Below are 23,965 nucleotides of genomic sequence, written 5' to 3'. Positions count from 1 at the left end.
TTCAATTAATTATAAATGACAAACACAGTAAATACCTATTAAGAGTAGTTAATTAGTGTTTGGGAAAAGAACTAAAACTACAATCAGAACAAAACTTTAAAAATTTTTCATTGTTGAAATTACCTAAGCATTTTCTTTCTTCTTTTTCTTTTGAGATGGAATCTCACTTTGTTTCCCAGGCTGTAATGCAGTGGCACTGTCTTGGCTCAGTGCAACCTCCGCCTCTTAGTTCAAGTGATTCTCCTGCCTCAGCCTTCCAAGTAGCTGGGATTACAGGTGCCTGCCACCACACTCAGCAAATTTTTGTATTTTTAGTAGAGAAGGGGTTCGCCATGTTAACCTCACAAAGTGCTGGAATTACAGGCATGAGCCATTGCACCCAGCCAGCACTTCCTTTTAAAATGTTTCATATTAAACAATTATGCATGCAGGCATACATAATCTTAACTAAAGGGAAAATGTAATCTTCCATAAATATTACTAAATTATTGGCTTCATCAGTTTACAGTCATCTTATACTAGGAAAATACCTTTAATAGTCACCTTATAGCACTCTGCTTTTTGTCATCCAGTTTTTTTTTTTTCAAAAGCCTACAGTACCTGGTATTCTCAAGCGGTCTCCCATCCAAGTACAAACCACGCCCAACCCTGCTTAGCTTCCAAGATCACATGAGATCAGGCGTATTCAGAGTGGTATGGCTGTAGACTGTCATCCAGTTTTATGCATCAAACACAATATACCTTTCAGTTATTCCAAACTGCCCAATGGCAAACACATAGTCCAGATTATAGCCACGGGATTTACGACATAATATTCTTAAAGAAGATATACGCAGTGTTTCAAAATATTCTCAACAAGAATACTTCAAGTTTTGTATTTATACGCTTAAGGAAAATTATCTACATGAATATTTTATACCTCTACCAAAAAATAATTCCATAACCTCAATTTGCCACAAGCACAAAGCTGCTTACCATTCATAGCTGTGGGAAACTGAGCCATCATGGTCCTGAGTTTTCCTTGTTAGCTCTCAGCCATCTGCAACATAAAAACATTGTGCTGTTGGTAATACCACAAGGGCAGATCACAGCTTAGTGCATTCGCTAAGCAGTAGGAAGGTCTGTCCCCTTCAGCTCACACTTCCACAGAAAACAATGCAGAGCTTCTGCAGGCAGAATTTACATTTGAGGAAGGGTAAGAGATTTTGTAGTGTAATCATGCTGTCTTAATTTAAAAAACAGTCACATATTTACTAGCAGATATGAATAAAGAAACCCTTGGCATGAACCAACTTCTTGTAGAAATTAATTTGGGAATGAAGAAAATAAATCAACTGTATAAATTAAGTATATAAGAATAACATGAGGCCAGGTGTGATGGCTCACGCCTGTAATCCCAGCACTTTGGGAGGCTGAGGTGGGTGGACCACAAGGTCAGGAGATCGAGATCACCCTAGCCAACATGGTGAAACCCCACCTCTACTAAAAATTCAAAAAAATTAGCTGGGCATGGTGGCGCACGCCTATAGTCTCAGCTACTTGGGAGGCTGAGGCAGGAGAATTGCTTGAACCCAGGAGGCAGAGATTACAGTGAGCTGAGATTGCGCCGCTGCACTACCGCCTGGGCAGCAGTGCAAGACTACATCTCAAAAAATAGTAATAATAATAACATGAAAATCCATACTTTTTTTTTTTCTTGAGACAGAGTCTCACTCTGTCACCCAGGCTGGAGTGCAGTGGTGCAATCTCAGCTCACTGCAACCTCTGCCTCCTGGGTTCTAGCAATTCTCATGCCTTAGCCACTTGAGTAGCTGCGACTACAGGAATGCGCTACCATGCCTGGCTAATTTTTGTGTTTTTTAGTAGAGATGGAGTTTTGCCATGTTGACCAAAATGGTCTTGAACTCCTGGCCTCAAGTGACCCACCCACCTCAGCCTCCCAAAGTACTTGCATTACAGGCATGAGCCACTGTACCCAGCCCACACTATTATTTTTTTTAAACTCCCAAACAAGAAAAATATTCAAAATAAATGTAGTGCAGCCATTTAATTGAGCTAAAGGGGTTCATAAAATAGTATAAAAGCAATCACTAAAACACACACATAATTATTAACATAACATAACTAAAGGTGCTGGGCAAGCACTCTATACTAGTAAGAGAAGGGACTTTGGAAATTCACAGCTCTGGGTTCAAACCCAGCTCTGCTATTCTCCCAGCTGTGACCATGGAAAAGTTATTTAACCTGTTTTGAGACTGACCATGGAAAAGTTATTTAACCTGTTTTGAGACTGAGATTACTCATCTATAAAAATACTTCGAAGAAATAATTTTAAACATAATCCAGTAAACCACCTGCCACATAGGATATTCAACAAATGGCTGCTATTTTGCAAACATCCAGAAAAGTAGAGTACAGAATCATTTTGAACCCTGAATTCATTATTCAGCTGTCAAAAATTCAAAATTTGTTCCATAAATCTTTTCATGGCTTTTTTTTTTTTTCCTGGAGACGGACTCTCCCTCTGTCACCCAGGCTGGAGTGCAGTGGCACAATCTCCACTCACTGCAACCTCGCCGCCCAGGTTCAAGTGATTCTCTTGCCTCAGCCTCCTGAATAGCTGGCACACGTCACCATGCCCGGCTAATTTTTGTTTGTTTTAGTAGAGACAGGGTTTCACCATGTTAGCCAGGCTAGCCTTGAACTCCTGAGCTCAAGTGATCTACTTGCCTCAGCCTCCCAAAGTGCCGGGATTACAGATGTGAGCCACCATGCCCAGCCTGTTCCACAAGAGTGGGACCAGTTAGGAAGTGAAGGCCTATCAAACTTCTAGCAATGCACTTAGTAATTAAAGCCATGGATTATAATATTGCAGGAAAACACTACTATATTAAAAGATCACACTATATGTCATCTATTTACCCAAATCATTTAAATATTAGTATTTCTGGAAGCCTAAGAAAAATATTTGCACCGTCATTTAAACAAAGAAGGCATGAAGTGGTATATACATGTGGTCAAAGTTTCTCACCAGAGAAGCTCGCTAACAAGCTGCCAAGAACTGTTACAGGATACCATTATCTTAGTGAATTTAGTGTGCTCAAGGATCTAGTCCCCAGCTTTGATGACTCAGAAATATGACTATCAGTATAACCACCAAAAGTAACTCACAAAAAACTGGCATATAAATCCAATTCATTTATTTATGAGAACTGACGAGATTTTCTTCCTATAGAGCAAACTTTAATCTATCAAGTTTTAACCCGATCATTGTGTGGTGAGCAAAGGCAGTTCATTGTGATTAGGATGGTAAATGGCATCAAGCACCGACAGTCTGATACAGCTGCCTACACAAAGATAAGCCAGGCCTGGGCAATAGGGAGGGGTAAACCTCCAACAGTGCTTTGAATGGCACTGTCAGTTTTACTCTGGACTCCCAGCTTTTCTGTTTCTTGCTATATGTTGCTACTATATACCATCCTCTCTCTCAGAGTGTACGTTATTTCTTTAGATGTTAATAAGCTTTACTGCAATGAAGATTTAAAACTGTTACCACACTTAGATTTCAGCTGTCACCCTACTCTTCCTGGGAAAGAGGAAATTTCATCCATGTCCAAGTGGAATTTCTTCATTCCTTTCTCAGAAGGTGTAAGCTCTAGGTATTGAAGTTGCTTACTATACAGAAAAATGCCAAAACCATGGTGGGATGGTAAGGAACTCCTAAAGGAGGTACTTTGTTGAGTCTTAAAAAATGAGTAAGAATTAGTTATAATTATAATGTTAAGAACCTTGGACTTGAAACTGGAGCTGACAGGAATTTTGAAAGGTTTTAAAGAGTGACACCAATAGATTTCACTTTAGACAGACAAACAGTTGTAAAGAATAAGGACAAGACTAAAGCAGGAAGACCAACCAGGGCAGAGATAAGAACAATATCTGGCACCTGATCTACGACCCTGGCAGCAGGGACAGAGAAGACGGAATGAACAGCAAAAGCAGTGCAGGGCTCAAAACAAGCACAACTCTGTGACTCTTTGAATATGAGGGATTATGGAATAAAAGTAATCAAAGATGACTCCCATAATTATAGTTTGTGAGAGTTGGTGAACTGTGATATAGCTAGCTTTAAAAATGAACACAGAAGGAAGTCCCATAAATCAAGTTATGACTACAACTTCCTCAAATACAGAAATACTGCAAACAAATATAATATTTTTATACTTCCTCAATTTTAAATCATAAGTAATGTTAAAATAAGCTGTATGCCTGAAAACAAACTATCTACTTAGCAAATATGTAGTAGCAAGGGCCCTTATTTATTAGTGTTCTGTGGCTGAGACCATTTTAAAATGTGGGAGAACACCCACCACTGCAAATAATGCATTTTATAACTGCATAATAGCATGTGAATTATTAAAGATGGCTCTAACAACAGAAAGACCAATGAGGGACAGGATCCCACAGATACAAGGCCTAATCAGTTAGATCTAGGTCTAAAACTCACAAATCATCTATCAGTCTAGAACCATTTGTGGGTCATCATGTATTCTGTGAATACAAAAGAATGCCAAATAGGAACCCATTTAAAAAGAGGCAAGAACAAACCCGGACTGACCAAAGCCTGCACACCGCGGCATCCTGAGCCCAGACCCTGGCCACCACCACACCCAAGAGAAAGGCTGGAGGGGATGCTAAAGGAGATAACGCCAAGGTGAAGAACAACCACAGGGAAGATCCATGAGATTGTCTGCTAAACCTGCTCCTCCAAAGCCAGAGCCCAAGCCTAAAATGGCTCCTGTAAAGAAGGGAGGGAAGGTACCAGAGGGAAAAAGGGTAAAGCTGATGCTGGCAAGGAGGGGAATAACCCTGCAGAAAATGGAGATGCCAAAACAGACCAGGCATAGAAAGCCGAAGGTGCTGGAGATGCCAAGTGTAGTGTATACACTTTTTATAATTGCGTACTTCTGATGACTGTACAGTTTGAAATAGTATTTTTTAATCAAGTTTTATAAAAATGCAGAATTTTTTTTTTTTTCTGAGACTTAGTTTCACTCTTGTTGCCCAAGCTGGAGTGCAATGGCAGGATCACAGCTCACTACAACCTCCGCCTCCCAGGTTCAAGCAACCTGTCTCAGCCTCCCGAGTAGCTGGGATTATAGGCGCGTGCCATCACACCCAGCTAATTTTTCTATTTTTAGTAGAAAGAGGTTTCACCATGTTAGCCAGGCTGGTCTCCAACTCCTGACCTCAGGTGATCCACCTGTCTTGGCCTCCCAAAGTGCTGGGATTACAGGTCCCACTGTAATTACTGGGATTACAGTGGTCCCACTGAGCCACTGCACCTGGCCTACTTTTTTTTTTTTTTTTAAAGCTATGCTGTTAGCACACAGAAGGAACATTTCATTGTTGGTTTTGGGGGAAGAGCCATATGTCACTAAAAGAATTAGTCCAAAGCTGGACTAATGTTGGGAAAACATCTTTCCCTTCTAGTTTTGAGAGACTTCCTTCCTGTTGGCTCCCAAGAGAAAGGATTCCCTGACTTTGACACACATGGCTACCTTGGCACAAAAGCCTTAGAGTATGGAAAAACAAATTTGTCTTTATGTCCTCTTTTCCCTTTCCATCTTTCAGTATAGACTTAACACCCTTAAATTCAGACATCTGTTGGAACCTGACCCCCAATCATTAGTTACCAGTGTGTCAAGCAATCTGGACTTTCCAGTGATGCCACTGAGACGGTACCTGTCAAAAGAGCAGTAGTTCCATTCCTAGATTGCAGATATTTAGATAAATTCTGCCATTTTCATTTCACGTCCTGAAAGTCAGGGTCGGCTCATGAAAAGTTGTTAAACAATATGCTCAATGTGAAATGTCAACCTTACTCTAAATGTTCCCTGTTCAGAGCATCATTGGGTTTTAGAGTGGCTTTCTGATTTTTGGTAGTCTACTGAAGGAGCGAGTTCGAAAGTTGTTGTGGCCAGGTGCGGTGGCTCACACCTATAATCCCAGCACTTTGGGAGGCTGAGGCTGGCAGATCACCTGAGGTCAGGAGTTGGAGACCAGCCTGGCCAACATGGTAAAACCCCGTCTCTACTAAAAATACAAAATTACCTGGGCATGGTGGCTCCCAGCTACTCAGAAGGCTGAGGCAGAAAAATCACTTGAACCCAGGAGGTGAAGGCTAGAGTGAGACAACATCGTGCCATTGCACTCCAGCCTGGGTAACAAGAGCAAAACTCCACCTCAAAAGAGAAGAAAGAAGAGAAGAGAAGAGGAAGGGAAGAGGAAGAGGAAGGGAAGAGAAGAGGAAGGGAAGGGAAACAAAGAAAGAAAAAAAAGAAGGAAGGAGAGAGAGAGAGAGAGAGAGAGAAAGTTAGTTAGTTGTATACTGTCAATGATTATCTGCCCATGTCCTGCCTGAAATGTCATGTTTTTGGAAATTATCTTTAATAAAGTTGGATATAGTTTAGCTTGGAAGGAAAAAGAAAAAGAATGCCAAATAGTAGATGCTCAATAATCACAGGCATAATTCTGAAATAAAGCCTGAGAATGAACCACGTATTAATAATATTACTGGCAATAAGGACAAATCCCTTGGATAAAGCTGAAGGTACTAGTATTACAGAATGTTGATCATCTGGTATGAGGAATTTAACCACCCATGCATATAGGTACCATATTATATGTAACATTTATGTTGAATGTAACATCTGATTAACTGTGGTAACATCTAAATACGGTAGTATATTTTGTTGGCACTAACAACCTTTTAAAACATATTATTTGGGGTATGTTTTAAATAACATACCTGAAATCCCACGCCTATAATCCCAGCACTTTGGAAGGCTGAGGCAGGCAGATCACCTGAGGTCTGGAGTTCGAGACCAGCCTGACCAACATGGAGAAACCCTGTCTCTACTAAAAATACAAAATTAGCCGGGTGTGGTGGCACATGCCTGTTATCCCAGCTACCCACGAGGCTGAGGCAGGAGAATCACTTGAACCCAGAAGGTGGAGGTTGCAGTGAGGCAAGATCGCACCACTGCACTCCAGCCTGGGCAACAAGAGCGAAACTCAGTTTCCCAAAAAAAAAAAACAAAAAACTATTACATTTATATTGTCTCTGCCCCATTGTGGAATAATTACCTAATGCTTAACAATTCTACTGGTCTATTTGCAGAATAGTATTTGAATAATAATTATCATTGAAATTCTGAAAATGCAACAGACACCAAAAACTTTTACATTTTTCAAAAACCAATTAATAAGTTAACATGTACTGTTTACCATTAATTCAATACACTTCTGTTGATCACAGTAGATGTACTGTGTCATGCTGACTATTCACTGCAAATCTAGTATATTTCAGGTTCTGCACAAGAAGCTTCAGACACTGAGAAGCTTGTAGACTTATCTACCAGGTGCCAGGTACTACCATGCATCTTTGACAATACTGATACTCCTCTCACAATATCTGCAAGGCAGATGATACTGTTCTCATTTCACAGAAGAAACTGAAGAGGTTAAATTACTTGCCCAAATTCAGTATGTCATGAAGCCAGAATGCAATCCCAAGCCTATCTAATTCTAAAGTCCATGAACTTCCCATGGGCTTTATCTGCCTCTTACGCTCTTAAATGGAGATAATGTGTCACAGGTTCCTGCAAACAGCAGGAAAACTTACTGTTAGCACATTTGTTCAGGAGCAGAAAAACAAGCCAGAGATGACTCCCAACACATGGGACAGCATCCATCACATACATAAATTAGGGAGTGCAAATTGTTTATCTCTTGGTATAACTCTCTGAAAGGAAGAAAAGGGTAACTAGAATCTCCCAGGTATATGACTGGTGCCTGTTTCAGGCAAGTGCAACTGAAGTCAGCATCCAACAAACACCCCTTTCTACGCCACAGGGGATGATGACATGTAGTGACAGGCAATTCTGGCAATTTTGCAGTCATCATATATTTGGAACGCTGCTAATTATGTATGGTTTTTAGAATATTCATATGATTTTCCTGCTAATTAAAAATTACTGGAGAATTAGCATTGTTACCTTTGTAGAAAGCAAGAAAATATACTGAGTAAATAGTAGGCATAAGGCAAAGAATACTGCTTCAATTTAATATGATTCAGATGCAATTTGGAGTAATTGCCAAACGTACTTCGGACAATGTAGAAAATATATTCACACAGAAAAAAGTAGAAATGCTAGAACAAAAGCAGGAAATCCTTCTTTTACAAAGGGTGGGTAAGCCTCAGGAAAAAAAAGTGATAGCCATTATAAGTGAAAAGTCACTTAATTAAGGTTGAGGGTTCTGTTTTGTTTTTGAGACAAAGTCTTGTTCTGTTGCCCAGGCTGGGGTGCAGTGGCACAATCTCGGCTCACTGCAACCTCTACATCCTGGGTTCAAGTGATTCTCCTGCCTCAGCCTCCCACGTAGCTGGGACTACAAGCACATGCCACCACACCTGGCTACTTTTCTTATTTTTAGGAGAGATGGGGTTTTGCCATGTTGGCCAGGCTGGTCTCCAACTCCTGACCTCAGGTGATCTGCTTGTCTCAACTTCCCAAAGTGCTGGGATTACAGGCGTGAGCCACCTTGCATGACACAAGTTGAGGTTTTTGTTTGTTAAGAAGGACAGTTACAGAAAGAATTACATGGCCAGGAGAGGTGGCTCACCCCTGTAATCCCAGTACTTTGGGAGGCCAAGGTGGGCAGATCACCTGAGGTCAGCAGTTCAAGACCAGCCTGACCAACATGGAGAAACCGTGTCTCTACTAAAAATACTAAAATTAGCCAGGCATGGTGGCACATGCCTGTAATACCAACTACTTGGGAGGCTGAGGCAGGAGAATCACTTGAACCTGGGAGGCAGAGGTTGCAGTGAGCTGAGATTGCACCACTGCACTCCAGCAGCCTGGGCAACAAGAGCAAAACTCCGTCTCAAAAAAAAATAATAATAATTACAATTATTATTTAGTCTAAAACCCTCAATTTTCAAGATGGGAAAACTACAGACTCGTAAAAGATCACAGGTTAGTAGCAAAGGTCTCAGAAACCACATCTCTGATGTACATGTTCAGTGCTCTGGTTGTTTTAAGACAGGGTATCACTCTGCCATGCAGGCTGGAATACAGTGGTGCTATCTCGGCTTACTGAAATCTCTACCACCTGGGCTCAAGCAATCTGCCCACCTCAGCCTCCTGAGTAGCTGGAACTACTAGGCTAGGCTAATTTTTTAATTTTTTCAACCATGCTAGGCTAATTTTTTAATTTTTTTGTAGAGATGAGACCTCACTACATTTCCCAGGCTGGTCTCCAACTCCTGGGCTCAAGTGAACCTCCCACCTTGGCCTCCCAAAGTGCTGGGATTACAAGCGAGACCCACTGTGCCCATAGTCCTCTTTTTTTTTCCCCTGAGAGAGAGAGTTGCTCTATTCCCCAGGCTGGAGTGCAGTAGTGTGATCTTGGCTCACTGCAACCTCCACCTCTCGAGTTCAAGTGCTTCTCATGTCTCAGCCTCCCGAGTAGTTGGGATTACAGGGTCTGCCACTATGGCTGGCTAATTTTTGTATTTTTAGTAGAGATGGGGTTTCTCCATGTTGCCCAGGCTGGTCTCGAACTCCTGACCTCAGGTGATCCACCCACCTCAGCCTCCCAAAGTGCTGGGATTACAGGCATGAGCCACTGCGCCTGGCCCAGTGTTTTTAAAAGTTTTCCAACTTGCCCACTCATATCACCTGGGATATTTATTAATTGTACAGTATGAATACGAGCGAAATAAATGTTCTTGCCTCAGACCCTTCCACATGGCTACTAGTTTTTTCGTAAAGCACTCATTAATGTCCCTTTCCTGCTTAGAAAATCTTCCACTGATTACAAGTTAAAGTCCAAACTTCTTAATATGAAATATGACCCTCTTTAGTATCTCACACTTTATCACATTCTCTAAGCACTTTCCATTTTCATAAGTCCTAAGTATACCAACCTGTTTTGAAACAGTGACTTTTTTTCCTCTCCTCTACTCCTTCACAAAGAGTTGCTCCCTTTGTCATGGTCATCACTTTCTTCTCATTCTTCAATTCCCAATTCAAATTTGAAAGACTTCTATCTTCCCAGGCAGTTAGTCACTATCTCCTATGTGTGTCCATACACTTGTTTACACCACTATAAACTCATTTATCACACTGTATTTCAATTTCACAATTGCCTGTTTCACATGTCCTGGGCAGAGACCATTTTTATTTACTTCCATATGCCTCATTTCTAAACCAGATCTTCCAGAGAAAACACTTGATAAATATTTGCTGAATAAATGAATTGGGTAAATAATATGGTTGAGACACCAAAAAAAGAGAAGTGAATAAGACAAGCAGGAAGAAGCAATGATGAAATGAATATACAGAAAAGAAACCAATAGGAAGCAGAACAGGCTCCAACCTACTTCCATTAAACCCTGCAGAAATCAGAGTTGTGTAAGATGGCTCTCCTGTAACTTAGCTTTTCTTTGTTTTGAATACACTTTTAGGAAAGATTTATTTCCCATTGAATTCTGAAAGTTTTTTTATTGAGAGTGAAGAAGGTGGCTCGGGTTTTGTCATTACTTCATGATTCAATATTTTGAATCATTTTTATTAAATAAATTTGACTAATAGTCTGACATTCAAAAGCACAATCATCAATTTCCTACAGAGAGAGAGAGAGAGAAAAAGAGAGAGAGAGAGAGAGAGAGAGAGAGAGAGAGAGAGTGTGTGTGTGTGTGTGTGTGTGTGTGTGTGTATTTTTGGAGGTGGGAGTGGGAAGACACAGTCTCGATCTACAGCCCAGGCTGGAGTGCAGTGGTGTGATCTCAGCTCACTGCAACATCCGCCTCCTGGGTTCAAGTGATTCTCCTGCCTCAGCCTCCCGAGTAGCTGGGATTACAGGCGCACATCACTATGCCCAGCTAATTTTTTGTATTTTTAGTAGAGATGGGGGTTTCACCATGCTGGCCAGGCTGATCTCAAATTCCTGACCTTGTGATCTGCCTACCTCAGCCTCCGAAAGTGCTCAGATTACAGGTGTAAGCCACCACACCTGGCTTTTTTTTAATTTTTATTTTTTTCTTTTAAGAGACATGGCATTACTACCTTACCCAGGCTGGACTCCTGAGCTCAAGAGATCCTCCTGCCGCCTCAGCCTCCCGAGTAGCTGGGACTACTGGTGTGCACCAACGCGCCCGGCTTCCTTCAGGTGTATTTTATAAAATTCTCTAGTGTCTCTGCCACTCCCAGCATGTACCAGGTACACACAGCCAACTTCCAAACTATACTTACTGATTAGTTGAGAAAAATGTTCCTGCCTCATTTAGTTCCCAAGGAGATCAAGGTCAGTTCTATATGAATGTAAACCAAAAATAAAATTCCAAGGCCCCCCCAACCATCTGATGGACTTCCTTCTTGCACTGTTAAAAGTTTAATCTGAGGCTGGTTCAGGCCATGATGAGAAGTGGGAAATCAAACATGCCTCATTAAACCTCTCTTGGCATTAACATCAACACAAACTTAGAGCCTGATAAGAAGCATTTACAATCTAGCCTCTCAGAAGTCTGCTACTCAGAGGCTTCATCTCACGCCTGTAATCCCAGCACTCTGGGAGGCCAAGGCAGGTGAATCACGAGCTCAGGAGATTAAGACCATCCTGGTTAACACAGTGAAACCCCGTCTCTACTAAAAATACAAAAAAAATAGCCGGGCGTGGTGGCACACACTGGTAGTCCCAGCTAATCGGGAGGCTGAGGCAGGATAATCACTTGAACTCGGGAGGCAGATGTTGCAGTGAGCCGAGATCATGCCACTGCATTCCAGACTGGGCAACAAAGTGAGACTCCATCTCAAAAAAAGAAAAGAAAACACTTTGGTCTTTATAACTTCTTGTCATCATAACCCAGTCTTTTCCTTTCTATTGATCCCAGGTCTTTAGATAAACTCAACCAATTGTCAACCAGAAAATTTTTAAATCTACCTATAAACTGGAAGCCCACTCCCTCTTCAAATTGTTCCACCTTTCTGGACAGAACCAATGTATTTCTTAAATGTATCTAATTGAAGTCTCTTATCTCCCTAAAATGTATAAAAACAGGCTGTACCCAACCACCTTAGGCACATGTTCTCAGGACCTCCTGAAGGCTGTGTCACAGGTCTTGTCATTCATATTTGGTTCGGAATAAATCTCTTCAAATATTTTAGAGGATTTGGTCCTTTTCATCAACACAAGAAGGGCTGGAGCAAAATTACCTACTACTTTATAGTTTCTGCAGGAAGATGAAATTTACAGAATACATTCCCTACCTATGCATTCATTATTTCATTCTACCATTCATTTATTCATCAAAGATGAACGGTCATTATAATAAAGGGATTTGGCCAGGTGTGGTGGCTCACAGCTATAATCCAAACAACTTGAGAGATGAAGTTGTTGGAAGGAGAACTGATGAGGCCAGGAGTTCAAAACCAGCCCAGACAACATAGCAAGATCCCCATCTTTACAAAAATAATAAGAAAGGGATTTGGGGAATGTCATAAGAACTCAGAAAACAGAACAAACAATACTTGAGAGGTAAATCAAAGTAAGGTACACGTAATCAAGGAGGTAATATTTGTGTAAGAATTATCTAACATGAGATCAGTGGCAAACTGAGTGACCTCCAAGTATCCTTGGAGTGAATGACATTGTACAGTGTGCAGATAGGCTCTGTTATAAAGAAAGGAAGTTTCGGCCAGGCATGGGGGCTCACGCCTGTAATCCCAACACTTTGGGAGGCCGAGGCGGGCAGATCACGAGGTCAAGAGATTGAGATCATCCTGGCCATGGTGAAACCCTGTCTCTACTAAAAATACAAAAATTAGCCGGGCGTGGTGGCACGTACCTGTGGTCCCAGCTACTCGGGAGGCTGAGGCGGAAGAATCGCTTGAACCCAGGTGGAGGTTGCAGTGAGCGACTCCACTGTACTCCAGCCTGGTGACAAGAGTAAGACTCCATCTCAAAAAAAAAAAAAAAAAAAGGAAGTTTCTGGACCTGAGAGAAGGACTAGTTAAAAGAAGGAAAGCACAAGAGCCAATATAACAACAAAACTACTCCTATTCAAAAACTGTGTGATTTGAGAGTTATATAATTTCAAAGAAATAATTTCATCTTAAGAGACACAAGAGGCCAGGTGTGATGGCTCACAACTGTAATCCCACCACTTTAGGAGGCCAAGGCAGGCAGATTGTTTGAGTCCTGGGCAACACAACAAAACCCCATCTCTACAAAAAAATACAAAAATTAGCTAGGTGTGGTAGTCCCAGCTACTCAGGAGGCTGAGGTGGGAAGATTGCTTGAAATTGGGAGGCAAAGGTTGCAGTGATCTGAGATTGCGCCACTGCACTCCAGCCTGGGCAATAGAGTGAGATTCTGTCTCAAAAGAAAGAGTTAAAAGAGACCTTAAGAAACCCAGGAGTCTTCAAATTATGCTCCTTGGAGTTCTAAAAGTTTAAAGGAGGTATAACAAAGGTGGGGTAGGGAGGAAAGGGGGAAGGTTAGAAGGGATACCAACTTCAATGAGAGTAGCTCTGCTTTTGGGCTATATATTGAGACGTCTCCATAAGATTTCATCTGATTTTTTTTTTAAGAAATAAATGACAACATACTGAATTCCATACTCTTCATTTTAGAAACAACTAAATAGGTCAGTTGTGGTTCGTGGCTCAGGCCTGCAATCCTGGAACTTCAGGAGGCCAAAGAGGGAAGATCACTTGAGCCCAGGAGCTCAAGACTAGCCTGGGCAACACAGGGAAACTCTTTCTCTACAAAAAATTAAAAAATTAGTTGGGTATGGTGGCACAAACCTGTAGTTCTAGCTACTCAGGAGGCTGAGACGAAAGGATCATTTGATCCCAGGAGTCAAGGTTACAATGAGCTATTGCACCACTGCATTCCAGCTTGGGTGAAAAAGTGAGACAGTGTCTCTAAAACAAAATAATGTAAAAAAACAAATAGAAGCCAAAGAGATAAAGAAAGTAACCAAGATCACACAATTTAAGAAAAACAGTAAGTCATGCTATTGATTTTGGACCTCACTGTGTTAAGTCACGGAGAGCCAGTATTTAAAACACAGTATTAAGTTGAATGTACTTGGCAGGGTGCGGTGGCTCATGCCTATAATCCCAGCACTTTGGGAGGCCAAGACAGGCAGATCGCTTGAAGTCAGGAGACCGGTCTGGTCAACATGGTGAAACCCTATCTCTACTGAAAATACAAAAATTAGTCGGACGTGGTAGGTAGTGCCTGTAAGGCAGGAGAATAATAGCTTCAACCTGGAAAGTGGAGGTTGCAGGGAGCCAAGATAGCTCCAGACAACAGAGCAAGATTTCCTCCCAAAAAATAAATAGGAGAACCCAGGTGGGGTGGCTCACGCCTGTAATCCCAGCACTTTGGGAGGCCAAGGTGGGCAGATCACCTGAGGTCAGGAGTTTGAGACCAGCCTGACCAAAACGGAGAAACCCGTCTGTACTAAAAAATATAAAATTAGCCAGGAGTGGTGGCACATGCCTGTAATCCTAGCTACTCAGGAGGCTGAGGTAGGAGAGTCACTTGAACCTGGGAGGCAGAGGATGTGGTGAGCTGATTGCGCACTGCACTCCAGCCCGGGCAACAAGAGTGAAACTCCATCTCAAAATAAATAAATAAATAGAAGAAAAGATAAGATTAAGAAAGGAAGGCAAAGTTATTATAAGGCTTTACTTCTTAGGTGACAGAACAAAACTATTTTTAAACAAAAAAAGAAAGATAGATTTAATTTACAAAAAGGAGATGGAAAAGAAGTTACCTAACCCAAGTTAGGGCCAGAAAAAGAAGTAGTAGACAGCTCTAGAACACGAAGTTGGAACCTGGGACAGATATTCCTGGCTCTGAGAATAAAATTCAGGAAGGGCAATAAGAATGAATGAAGGCATATATAAATTTAGACGCAGAAGAAAGAGCAGTTGAAAAAGTACAGATTTTTTTTTTACAATTTTTCTTTTCTTTTTTAGATATATACCTTTTTGAGACAGTCAATGTTGTCCAGGCTGGAATGCAGTGGCATAATCATGGCTCACTGCAGCCGCATCCTCCCAGGCTCAAGTGATTCTCCTACCTCAGCTTTTCAAGCGGCTGGGACCCAGCAAATTTTTTAAATTTTAGCAGAAGCATGCTGCTAAACCCAGCAAATTTTTAAAAATGTTGTATAGAGATGCGATCTCCCTGTGTTGCCCAGGCTGGTCTCGAACTCCTGAGCTCAAGCAATCCTCCCACTGCAGCCTCCCAAAGCAAGCTTTCTTTGTCTCACTTCTTTAGGCTCAGACAACAGTCCAAAGGGCAGAGCCAGAGATGGACTACTCAATCTCCTGGGCCCTCAAGTGTCTAAGCAAAAATTTCTCTCCTCTTCAAGCCAAAAAAGAGAAAGATACATGCAAATCAGTTCCCATGACTCAACCAGATATGTGCATTTCAACTTGCATTCAAATTAGCTTAGGCTCTACACATCAAAACATTTGTTAAAATGAATGAATGTGAAGGAAAACAGTCTAAGCAGAGGTTACGGAGCCAGCAAAAGCAGAGTAACTAGTGGTCTGGAAAAATAGAATACTTATTCACATGAAACAGTGAAGGGCTGGCTTGGCGCAGTGGCTCATGCCTGTAATCCTAGCACTTGGGAGGCTGAGGCAGGTGGATCACCTTCAGCTCAGAAGTTCAAGACAAGCCTGGGCAACATGGCGAAACCCTGTCTCTACCAAAAATACAAAAAACTTAGCCAGGAATGGTGGCATGAGCCTGTGGTTCCAACTACTTGGAAGGTTATGGAAGAAGGATTGCTTAAGGCTGTGAGATGGAAGTTGCAGTAAGTCAAGATTGTGCCACTGTATTCCAGCCTGGGTAAGAGAGTGAGAGACCCCATCTCAGAAAAAAAAAAAAAAAAGGCTAATAACAATGCAAGGAACCATACAATAGATAAAAAAAAAAAAGTAAGTACTACGTTAACGCCTAGCTGATACAAATGTCAATTAGCACAAGATCCTTGAAACAACCTGAAAAATTAAACATTTTAAAAAGTATAAGAGAAAGTGAAAGTTGATTACCAAGAAAATAATCATTAGCCATTCTGAATAGATTGCTCCAGATATTTCCTATTTATACACTAACAAATCCCACTTTTACAAAAATGAAGTTATACTTCATTGTTCTGCTTTTTTCATGTTACCAACTTTTCACAACCACAATTAATGCTACAATAAACATTCTTCATACATGTATGTAAATATAGGTCTGCGAACAGGTATGTGCTTCCAAAAATAAATTCTAGAAGTGGAAGTAAGTAGCAGGTTACAGCATATGAACATAGTAATTTTAGTAGATATTACCAAACAGCCTAAATTGGACTTTACCTATAAAGTCTCTCAATACAGGCTGAGAGCATAATACCAATAAGATGGGGGTTAGAGAAACAACCCTCTAACTCTGACTTAATTTAGAAAGATATTATAGAGTACTTATACCAGTAATATACTCCATTTCCTTTAAGCAATTTTACACAAACATTATTTCCATTAATTAAGCTTTCCTCTCCAAACAAATGTTATTTATAAGTACATGCCCCACAAAAATCTCAAACACAAAAAATTTACTGAGCAGACAGTACAGACAGGGGAGTAGGGGGAACCTGAAGACCCAGTCCTGACTACCACAGTAAACAGTTTGGTATTTGTTTCTCCAGATTTATTTCATGCATTATAAACAAACATGTTATTTTACAAACCCAAATAAAATTATGCTAGTCAATTAATAGTATATTTTTACTATACATATAGATATCCTTCAATAGCAATATATAGTACATCAATCATATCCTTTTAAATCAGTGTACAGCATTTTATTATATGGATGTACCAGAATTTATTTTAGCTATCTTCCATTGGTAGACATTAAGATGGTTTCCAGTTTTTTGCTTAACAAATCATACTACTTTGAACATCCTCATGTATATACTGAGTATTTAGGTAGGACAATACTTCTAGAAGGAGAATTACTGGGTATCAAGTTGCTTTCCAAAAATGTATTAATAGTATCATTTTATATTCCTATTGGTATGTAAACATACTTGTTTCTGTACAATCTTGCCAATATCTGGTATAAACAATTATTTTATATATTGCCAACTTGAATGGCAAATTTTGTTTTTAATTTCATTTCTCTGATTAGGTAACTCAACATCTTTCATATATTTATCATGTATATTTCTCCTATGAATTACCTATTCATTATTTTGCCTATTTTCTTTTTTTTTTTCTGAGATGGAGTTTCACTCTGTCGCCCAGGCTGTAGTGCGGTGGCGCAGTCTCACCTCAACCTCCACCTCCCAGGTTCAAGCAATTCTCCTGCCTCAGCCTCCCAAGCAGCTGGGATTACAGGCATGCACAACCACAGCTGGCCAATTCTGTATTTTTAGTAGAGATAAGGTTTCACCATGTTGGTCAGGCTGGTCTAGAACTCCTGACCTCCAATGATCCACCTGCCTTGGTCTCCCAAAGTGCTGGAATTACAGGCATGAGTCATCGCGCCCAGCCTATTTTGCCCATTTTCTATAGCATGCTGTTCAATGAAAATACAACACAGACTACATATGTAATTTTAAATGTTCTAGTAGCCACATTTTAAAAAGTAAAAATAGGCCAGGTGTGGTGGCTCACGCCTGTAATTCCAACACTTTGGGAGGCTTCGAGGTGGATCACTTGAGGTCAGGAGTTCAAGACCAGCCTGGCCAACATGGCTAAAACCCCATCTCTACTAAAAATATAAAAATTAGCTGGGTGTGGTAGCGGGTACCTGTAATCCCAGCTACTTGGAAGGCTGAGGCAGGAGAATTGCTTAAACCTGGGAGACGGCAGAGGTTGCAGTGAGCCCAGATCACACCAGTGCACTCTAACCTGGATAACAGAGTAAGACTCCATCTCAAAAATAAAAAAATAAAAAGTAAAAATAAACAGGTAAAATCTGTGTTAATATATTTTATTTAGCTTATATCTAAATATTATCTCAATATATGATCAGTATAAAAATTCTTAAAACATTTTACATTTTTGTACTAAGTCTTCAAACTGCAGATTTTACACTTACTATACACTTAAGAGTACTTCTCAATATAGAACTAGCCACATTTCAAGTGCTGATTAACTACAAATTGCTAAAGGGTACTGTATAGAATAGTTCTATAGCATCTTTATATGTGAGAGTGCATATTTCCCCCATTTCATCCTTTTGTTTCCCTATATTTTTATTTCTATTGTACAAATAATTCAAAAGCAAAGGCTTCAAATTACGTACAATTACGAAGAACAAAACATGACAGTCACTCTTGATTACCCCACTCACAGTACCATTTCCAAGATAACCGTATTAGCCATTTGACATACATTCTCACAGCCTATTTTTACGTATTGTATAAATGTATATATACCCATATGTATTTTACAGTGTCTTAACCTTCTTCTAAGATAATACCCGTCAGAAATACCATATTCTTTTTAATACTACATAACATTCAACAGGATAGATCAAAATTTATTTTTTAATATACATGTAATATATTTATATTCTCATTGTCAAAAACTTAAAACATACAAATAAAGCAAATTTCTTTTGACCACCATTCCCAATCAGACTCTTAAAATACCCAATGTTAACAACACGACCAGTAACCACAGATCTTTTTCTACGCATTATAACAGATACATTTATAGATAGTAAGCTTTTACGTATAACATATGCTATAAATGCTTTTAATCTAGCTTGTTTGCCTTTTAACTTTAGGTTATCTTTCATTATATGATTTAAACTTATCAATCTTTCCTTTATGATTAGTGAGTGTCTTGTCATACAAAGAAAGGCTTGTGTCATACAAGGTTTTATACCAGAAAATTGTCCTATACTTTATTCTAGTAGCTCTGTGATTTAGGGGTTTTATGTAGATATTTGATCTACATGGATTTTATTTTGGAGTGAAGAAATGGATATGAGTCCAAATTGTTTGCTCTACACTTTTACCATCACCACTTGCAGTATCTAGCCATGTCTACCTACTTATCTCTATGACCCCTAAGACTGTATCCCAGCATATAAAGATGGAAAGGCAGAAGCGTAGAGTACAGGCCAGGCACGGTGGCTCACGCCTGTAATCCCAGCACTTTGGGAGGCCGAGGCAGGCAGATCACGAGGTCAAGAGATTGAGACCATCCTGGCCAACATGGTGAAACCCAGTCTTTACTAAAAAAAAAAAAATACAAAAATTAGCTGGGTGTGGTGGTACACACCTGTAGTCCCAGCTATTTGGGAAGCTGAGGCAGGAGAATTGCTTGAACCCAGGAGGCTGAGGTTGCGGTGAGCCAAGATCGCTCCACTGCACTCCAGCCTGGCGCCGGCGACAAAGCAAGACTCTGTCTAAAAAAAAAAGGTCGAGTACAGCACAAAAAGGAGGGCGAGGGATTAACAGAGAGAAAAAACTTGAAAAATCCTACTTCAGCCAGGTGATTAAGGTCAACATCAACAGTCATAAAGCATGCAGACAGTAAGTGCTCTTGATAAAATGAAAGTAGCACTTTGCCTTTGTGATCTTCCTCCCAAAAATTCATTAACCTAGTCCAAGCATGACAAATCATCAAATTCCAATATGCCTACAATATATTTATATATCTCCTATAGTATCTATCCAGTAAAGTCTCAAAACTGTCAAAAAAAGTCATCAAAAACAAAGAAAGTGTAAGGAACTGTCACAACCAAGAGGAGTCTAAGGAGTCATGACAGCTAAATGAAATGTGGTAACTTGGAACTTAACAAGTACGTTAAGTAAACACTAAGGAAACTGAAATAATGCATAGACTTCGGTTAATAATAAATCAATATTGATTCATTATTTCTAACAAATGTACCATCCTGATGTAAAATATTAATAATAAAGGAAACTATGTATGGGGTGCATAAAAGGATATATGGGAACTCATTCTATCTGCTTCATTTTTCTGTAAATTTAAAACTGTTCAAAAAATAATAAAGTCTATCAATTTTATAAAAAGCAAATACCTCAGAAGTAGAAGAGTACAGGTAGAGTAAACATGTGCCTCTAATTTTGGCCACATTCATTAAGAACAAAATATCCACTTGATCCGTACAGAAATTTATCTTAAGAAAATAAAGAAGGAAAATAGATTGCAAGGATGCACAGTATAGTTTTATCAATATTAGGAAAAATATAAATAAGCTAATTTATCTAAAAATAGAGAAAGAAGCAAAAATTTAAGTTATATTCACTCAGAATATTTACCTTTAAATGATAATTTCAAGTCTATAGGAAATTAAAAGTGTTTATTATATAACATAAATTTTAAAAAAATACGAATTAAAGGCCGGGCATGGTGGCTCATACCTGTAATCATAGCACTTTGGGAGGCCAAGGCAGGCAGATCACCTGAGGTTGGGAGTTCAAGACCAGCCTGACCAACATGGAGAAATCCCCATCTCTCTAAAAATACAAAATTAGCCAGGCATGGTGGCACATGCCTGAAATCCCAGCTATTCAGGAGGCTGAGGCAGGAGAATCACTTGAACCCAGGAAGCAAAGGTTTCAGTGACCTGAGATCACACCATTGCACTCCACCCTGGGCAACAAGAGCAAAAACTCCATCTCAAAAAATAAAATAGGAACTGTATAGACTACGAATGCAAATTTGGGTTTTTCTTTTTTTAATCTTATATGAACCATACACCAAAATGTTTAGCAATTAAAAACAATTAAGGCTAAACATGGTGGTTAATGCTTGCAATTCTAGTGTTTTGGGAGGCCAGTGTGGGAGGATCATTTGAAGCTGGGAGGTCAAGACCAACCTGGGAACACATGAGACCCCATCTCTACAGATAATTTTAAAATGAGCTGGGTGTGGTGGGTAGTGTGCATCTGTAGTCCCAGCTACTCAGGAGACTGAGGTAGGAGGATCACTTGAGCCCAAGAGTTCACGGTTACGGTGAGCTATGAACATGCAACTGAACTCCAGCTGGATGACAGTGAGACCTTATATCTATAGAAATAAACCAAAAGTAAAAGTAAAAAACAAATATTAAGATCTTAGTAAAGCTCTTACTCTTCAGTAAAGAGAAGTCTGTGGTAAACTTACAAGCTTAAAACTAGTTTTTCAAATACTATGAATTTCTTTCTTCCTTTTCCTTTTTTTTTTTTTGAGACAGAGTCTCACTGTTACCCAGGATGGAGTGCAGTGGCATGATCTTGGCTCACTGCAACCTCCGCCTCCCAGGTTCAAGCGATTCTCCTGCCTCAGCCTTCCAGGTAGATGGGTTTATGGATGCCCGCCACCACACCTGGCTAATTTTTGTTATTTTTAGTTTCCCCATGTTGGCCAGGCTGGTCTCAAACTCCTGACCTCAGGTGATCCACTTGCCTTGGCCTCCCAAAGTTCTAGGATTACAGGCATGAGCCACTGCACCTGGCCTAATACTATCAATTTCAATTCATATCAATATCAGCAGTGCCATTTTATAACCCAACAGCCAAGCACTTAGAGCCTTGCCTTTGTTTTTGTTTTTTTTGTTTTGTTTTGAGATGGAGTCTTAATCTGTTGCCCAGGCTGGAGTGCAGTGGCACGATCTCAGCTCACTGCAACCTCCACCTCCCAAGTTCAAGCGATTCTCCTGCCTCAGCCTCCCAAGTAGCTGGGATTACAGGTACCCGCCACCCCGCTCAACTAATTTTTTGTATTTTTAGTAAAGACAAGGTTTCACCATGTTGGCCAGGCTGGTCTTAAACTCCTGAACTCAAGTGATCCACCCGCCTCAGCCTCCCAAAGTGCTAGGATTACAGATGTGAGCCACTGCACCCAGCCAGCCTTGTCTATTTTTTAGTTTATTATAAATGATAATAAGTAACAAGTCTCTTTTACTAAAAGCATTTAACTGAAATTACCATTTCATCTCAAATCCAGCCATGCTACATCCAGTGCTAAAAACTACAGAGGAAATGTACACTCCTATGAATACATCCTACTGCAGAGGCAGAAAGAGCCTGGCATCCAAGCTGATGCCATACCCCATAAGGGCCTGCATGTGAATAACTTTTATCTGTGATTGGTATTTTCAGATCTCAACCAAAACACTAACAGAAGAGTAAAGAAATTCAAAGTAGCAGCTAATGGCTAATGGGCAGAAAAGCATTCGTCCATTTTTCTATACCATCAAGCCAATTTGAAGTGTTTTTTTTAAATTAACAATATACTTCCATTACTACAAATAAAGCATACTATCACTGTGCAGAAACAGCACTTTTGAACATAACATCAAAAGAGTCATCCAAGAAAGCATACATAAAATAATAATAAATTTGGGCTGGTTGCAGTGGCTCACACCTGTAATCCCAGCACTTTGGGAGGCCAAGGCAGGACGATCACTTGAGCTCAGGAGTTTGAGACCAGCCTGAGCAACATAGTGAGACTCCGTCTCTACAACAACAACCATCATCATCAATATGCAACGAGGATTTTTTTTTTTAAAGCAAACTCCAAAATCTAACAGGAAAAAAAATTACCAGCAAAAAAATTAAAAAGAGCTATTCTAACACCGAATTTGTTATACTAAAACCAACAGCATACCCAGAAAACATCCTTCACTGACAGCAACACCTAACCAAAGCAAGGTCTCACTTCCCCCGAATATTCCAAACCATGAATTTACAAATTCTTTTCATCAACCTGAATTCTTTAATTTGGGTGATCATGGTCTTCTTTTTTTCTTATCTGATAAAACCCACAGTTGTTCTGTCATGGACTTCTTTTTTTCCTAATCTGATAAAACCCATGGTTGTTCTCCCTGGAAAAACACAAATGTACAAAATCTGGCACATAATTCCGAAGGTTTCACACCTCCAAAGCCAACTGTAGACTTTCAGAGGATTCATATATCCCATAGCTTAAATGTTTAATGATAACATACACAAATCCTCATTCTTAAAAGAAAGTTTTAAGATAATGAAGTGGGAAAGACCCTTCTAATTATGTAATCCATTCATTCCCAAACTATTTTTTAAAGGAATAAAAGAATGGCTACTCCATAGACAGAGCACAGCCTCATTCCCAAACCAATCTAACCATCACCCACCTAAGTAGGACAAGAGATCCAACCTACTCACCTCCTCCCATTTTCTAGTACACAAATAACTCCCTATTGAAGAACTGCAGCAATGTAACAAGTACAGAAGAGCAAAATGGTCCACAAAAATATAAATGTAACATTAATTCTACAATTATACTAATCCAAGAATAACAGCAATTGGAACCACAACCACTTTGAAACAACACCACTGATGCAATGAAAACAGTATCTATCTGAATGTGAGCATGCATTGTACTAATTTTCTAGTGCTGCCAAAGCATGGTATAGTTGACAGATTTCTTAGAAGAAAACTAAATTCCAGCCCTCAGTAAGCTCTAGAAACTCGCTAATTTTAGTTTGTGAATACTTAATTTCAGCAATTCTTAATAACTCAGATTATTAGTAGGTAGCCCGTTGTAATACATAATATCAGAGGTTATGGGAATGGAGTAACAATAGCCCCTGAGAAAAGAGGAGACATTTTATAATTCTGGTTCATTATCCCTTAGGAAAAGCTTCTGATCTCTAGTGTGTGTCTTAGACCATATTAAGGAAGCATTAATCTAAGCCAGTAATTTTCTTTTTTTTTTTTTTTTTGAGATGGAGTTTCACTCTGGTTGCCTAAGCTGGAGTGCAACGGCGCAATCTCAGCTCACTGCAACCTCCACCTCCTAGGTTCAAGCGATCCTCCTGCCTCACCTCCCAAGTAGCTGGGATTACAGGTGCCCGCCACCATGCCCGACTAATTTTTTGT

The 23,965-nt window shown here is 40.0% G+C and overlaps 1 protein-coding gene and 1 pseudogene across 11 annotated transcripts in view; both read right to left on the bottom strand.

The window, feature by feature from the left end:
* Positions 1–23,965, bottom strand: part of ITSN2 (intersectin 2) — a 171,205-nt gene that overhangs the window by 136,873 nt on the left and 10,367 nt on the right. For all 11 annotated transcript variants that reach the window (XM_035273051.3, XM_078349823.1, XM_078349820.1 and 8 more), the window contains exon 2: positions 976–1,039. In XM_035273051.3, coding sequence (XP_035128942.1) covers positions 976–1,006 — 31 coding nt within the window. In that variant the 5' untranslated portion in view covers positions 1,007–1,039. The remainder of the gene's footprint in view (positions 1–975; positions 1,040–23,965) is intronic.
* Positions 589–707, bottom strand: LOC118147664 (5S ribosomal RNA; annotated as a pseudogene).

The sequence above is a fragment of the Callithrix jacchus genome, chromosome 14 (assembly GCF_049354715.1).
Source record: "Callithrix jacchus isolate 240 chromosome 14, calJac240_pri, whole genome shotgun sequence".
In the NCBI taxonomy this organism is placed as follows: domain Eukaryota; kingdom Metazoa; phylum Chordata; class Mammalia; order Primates; family Cebidae; genus Callithrix; species Callithrix jacchus.
Note: the sequence above shows the minus strand (reverse complement) of the source record. Positions and strands in the feature narration are given on the sequence as shown.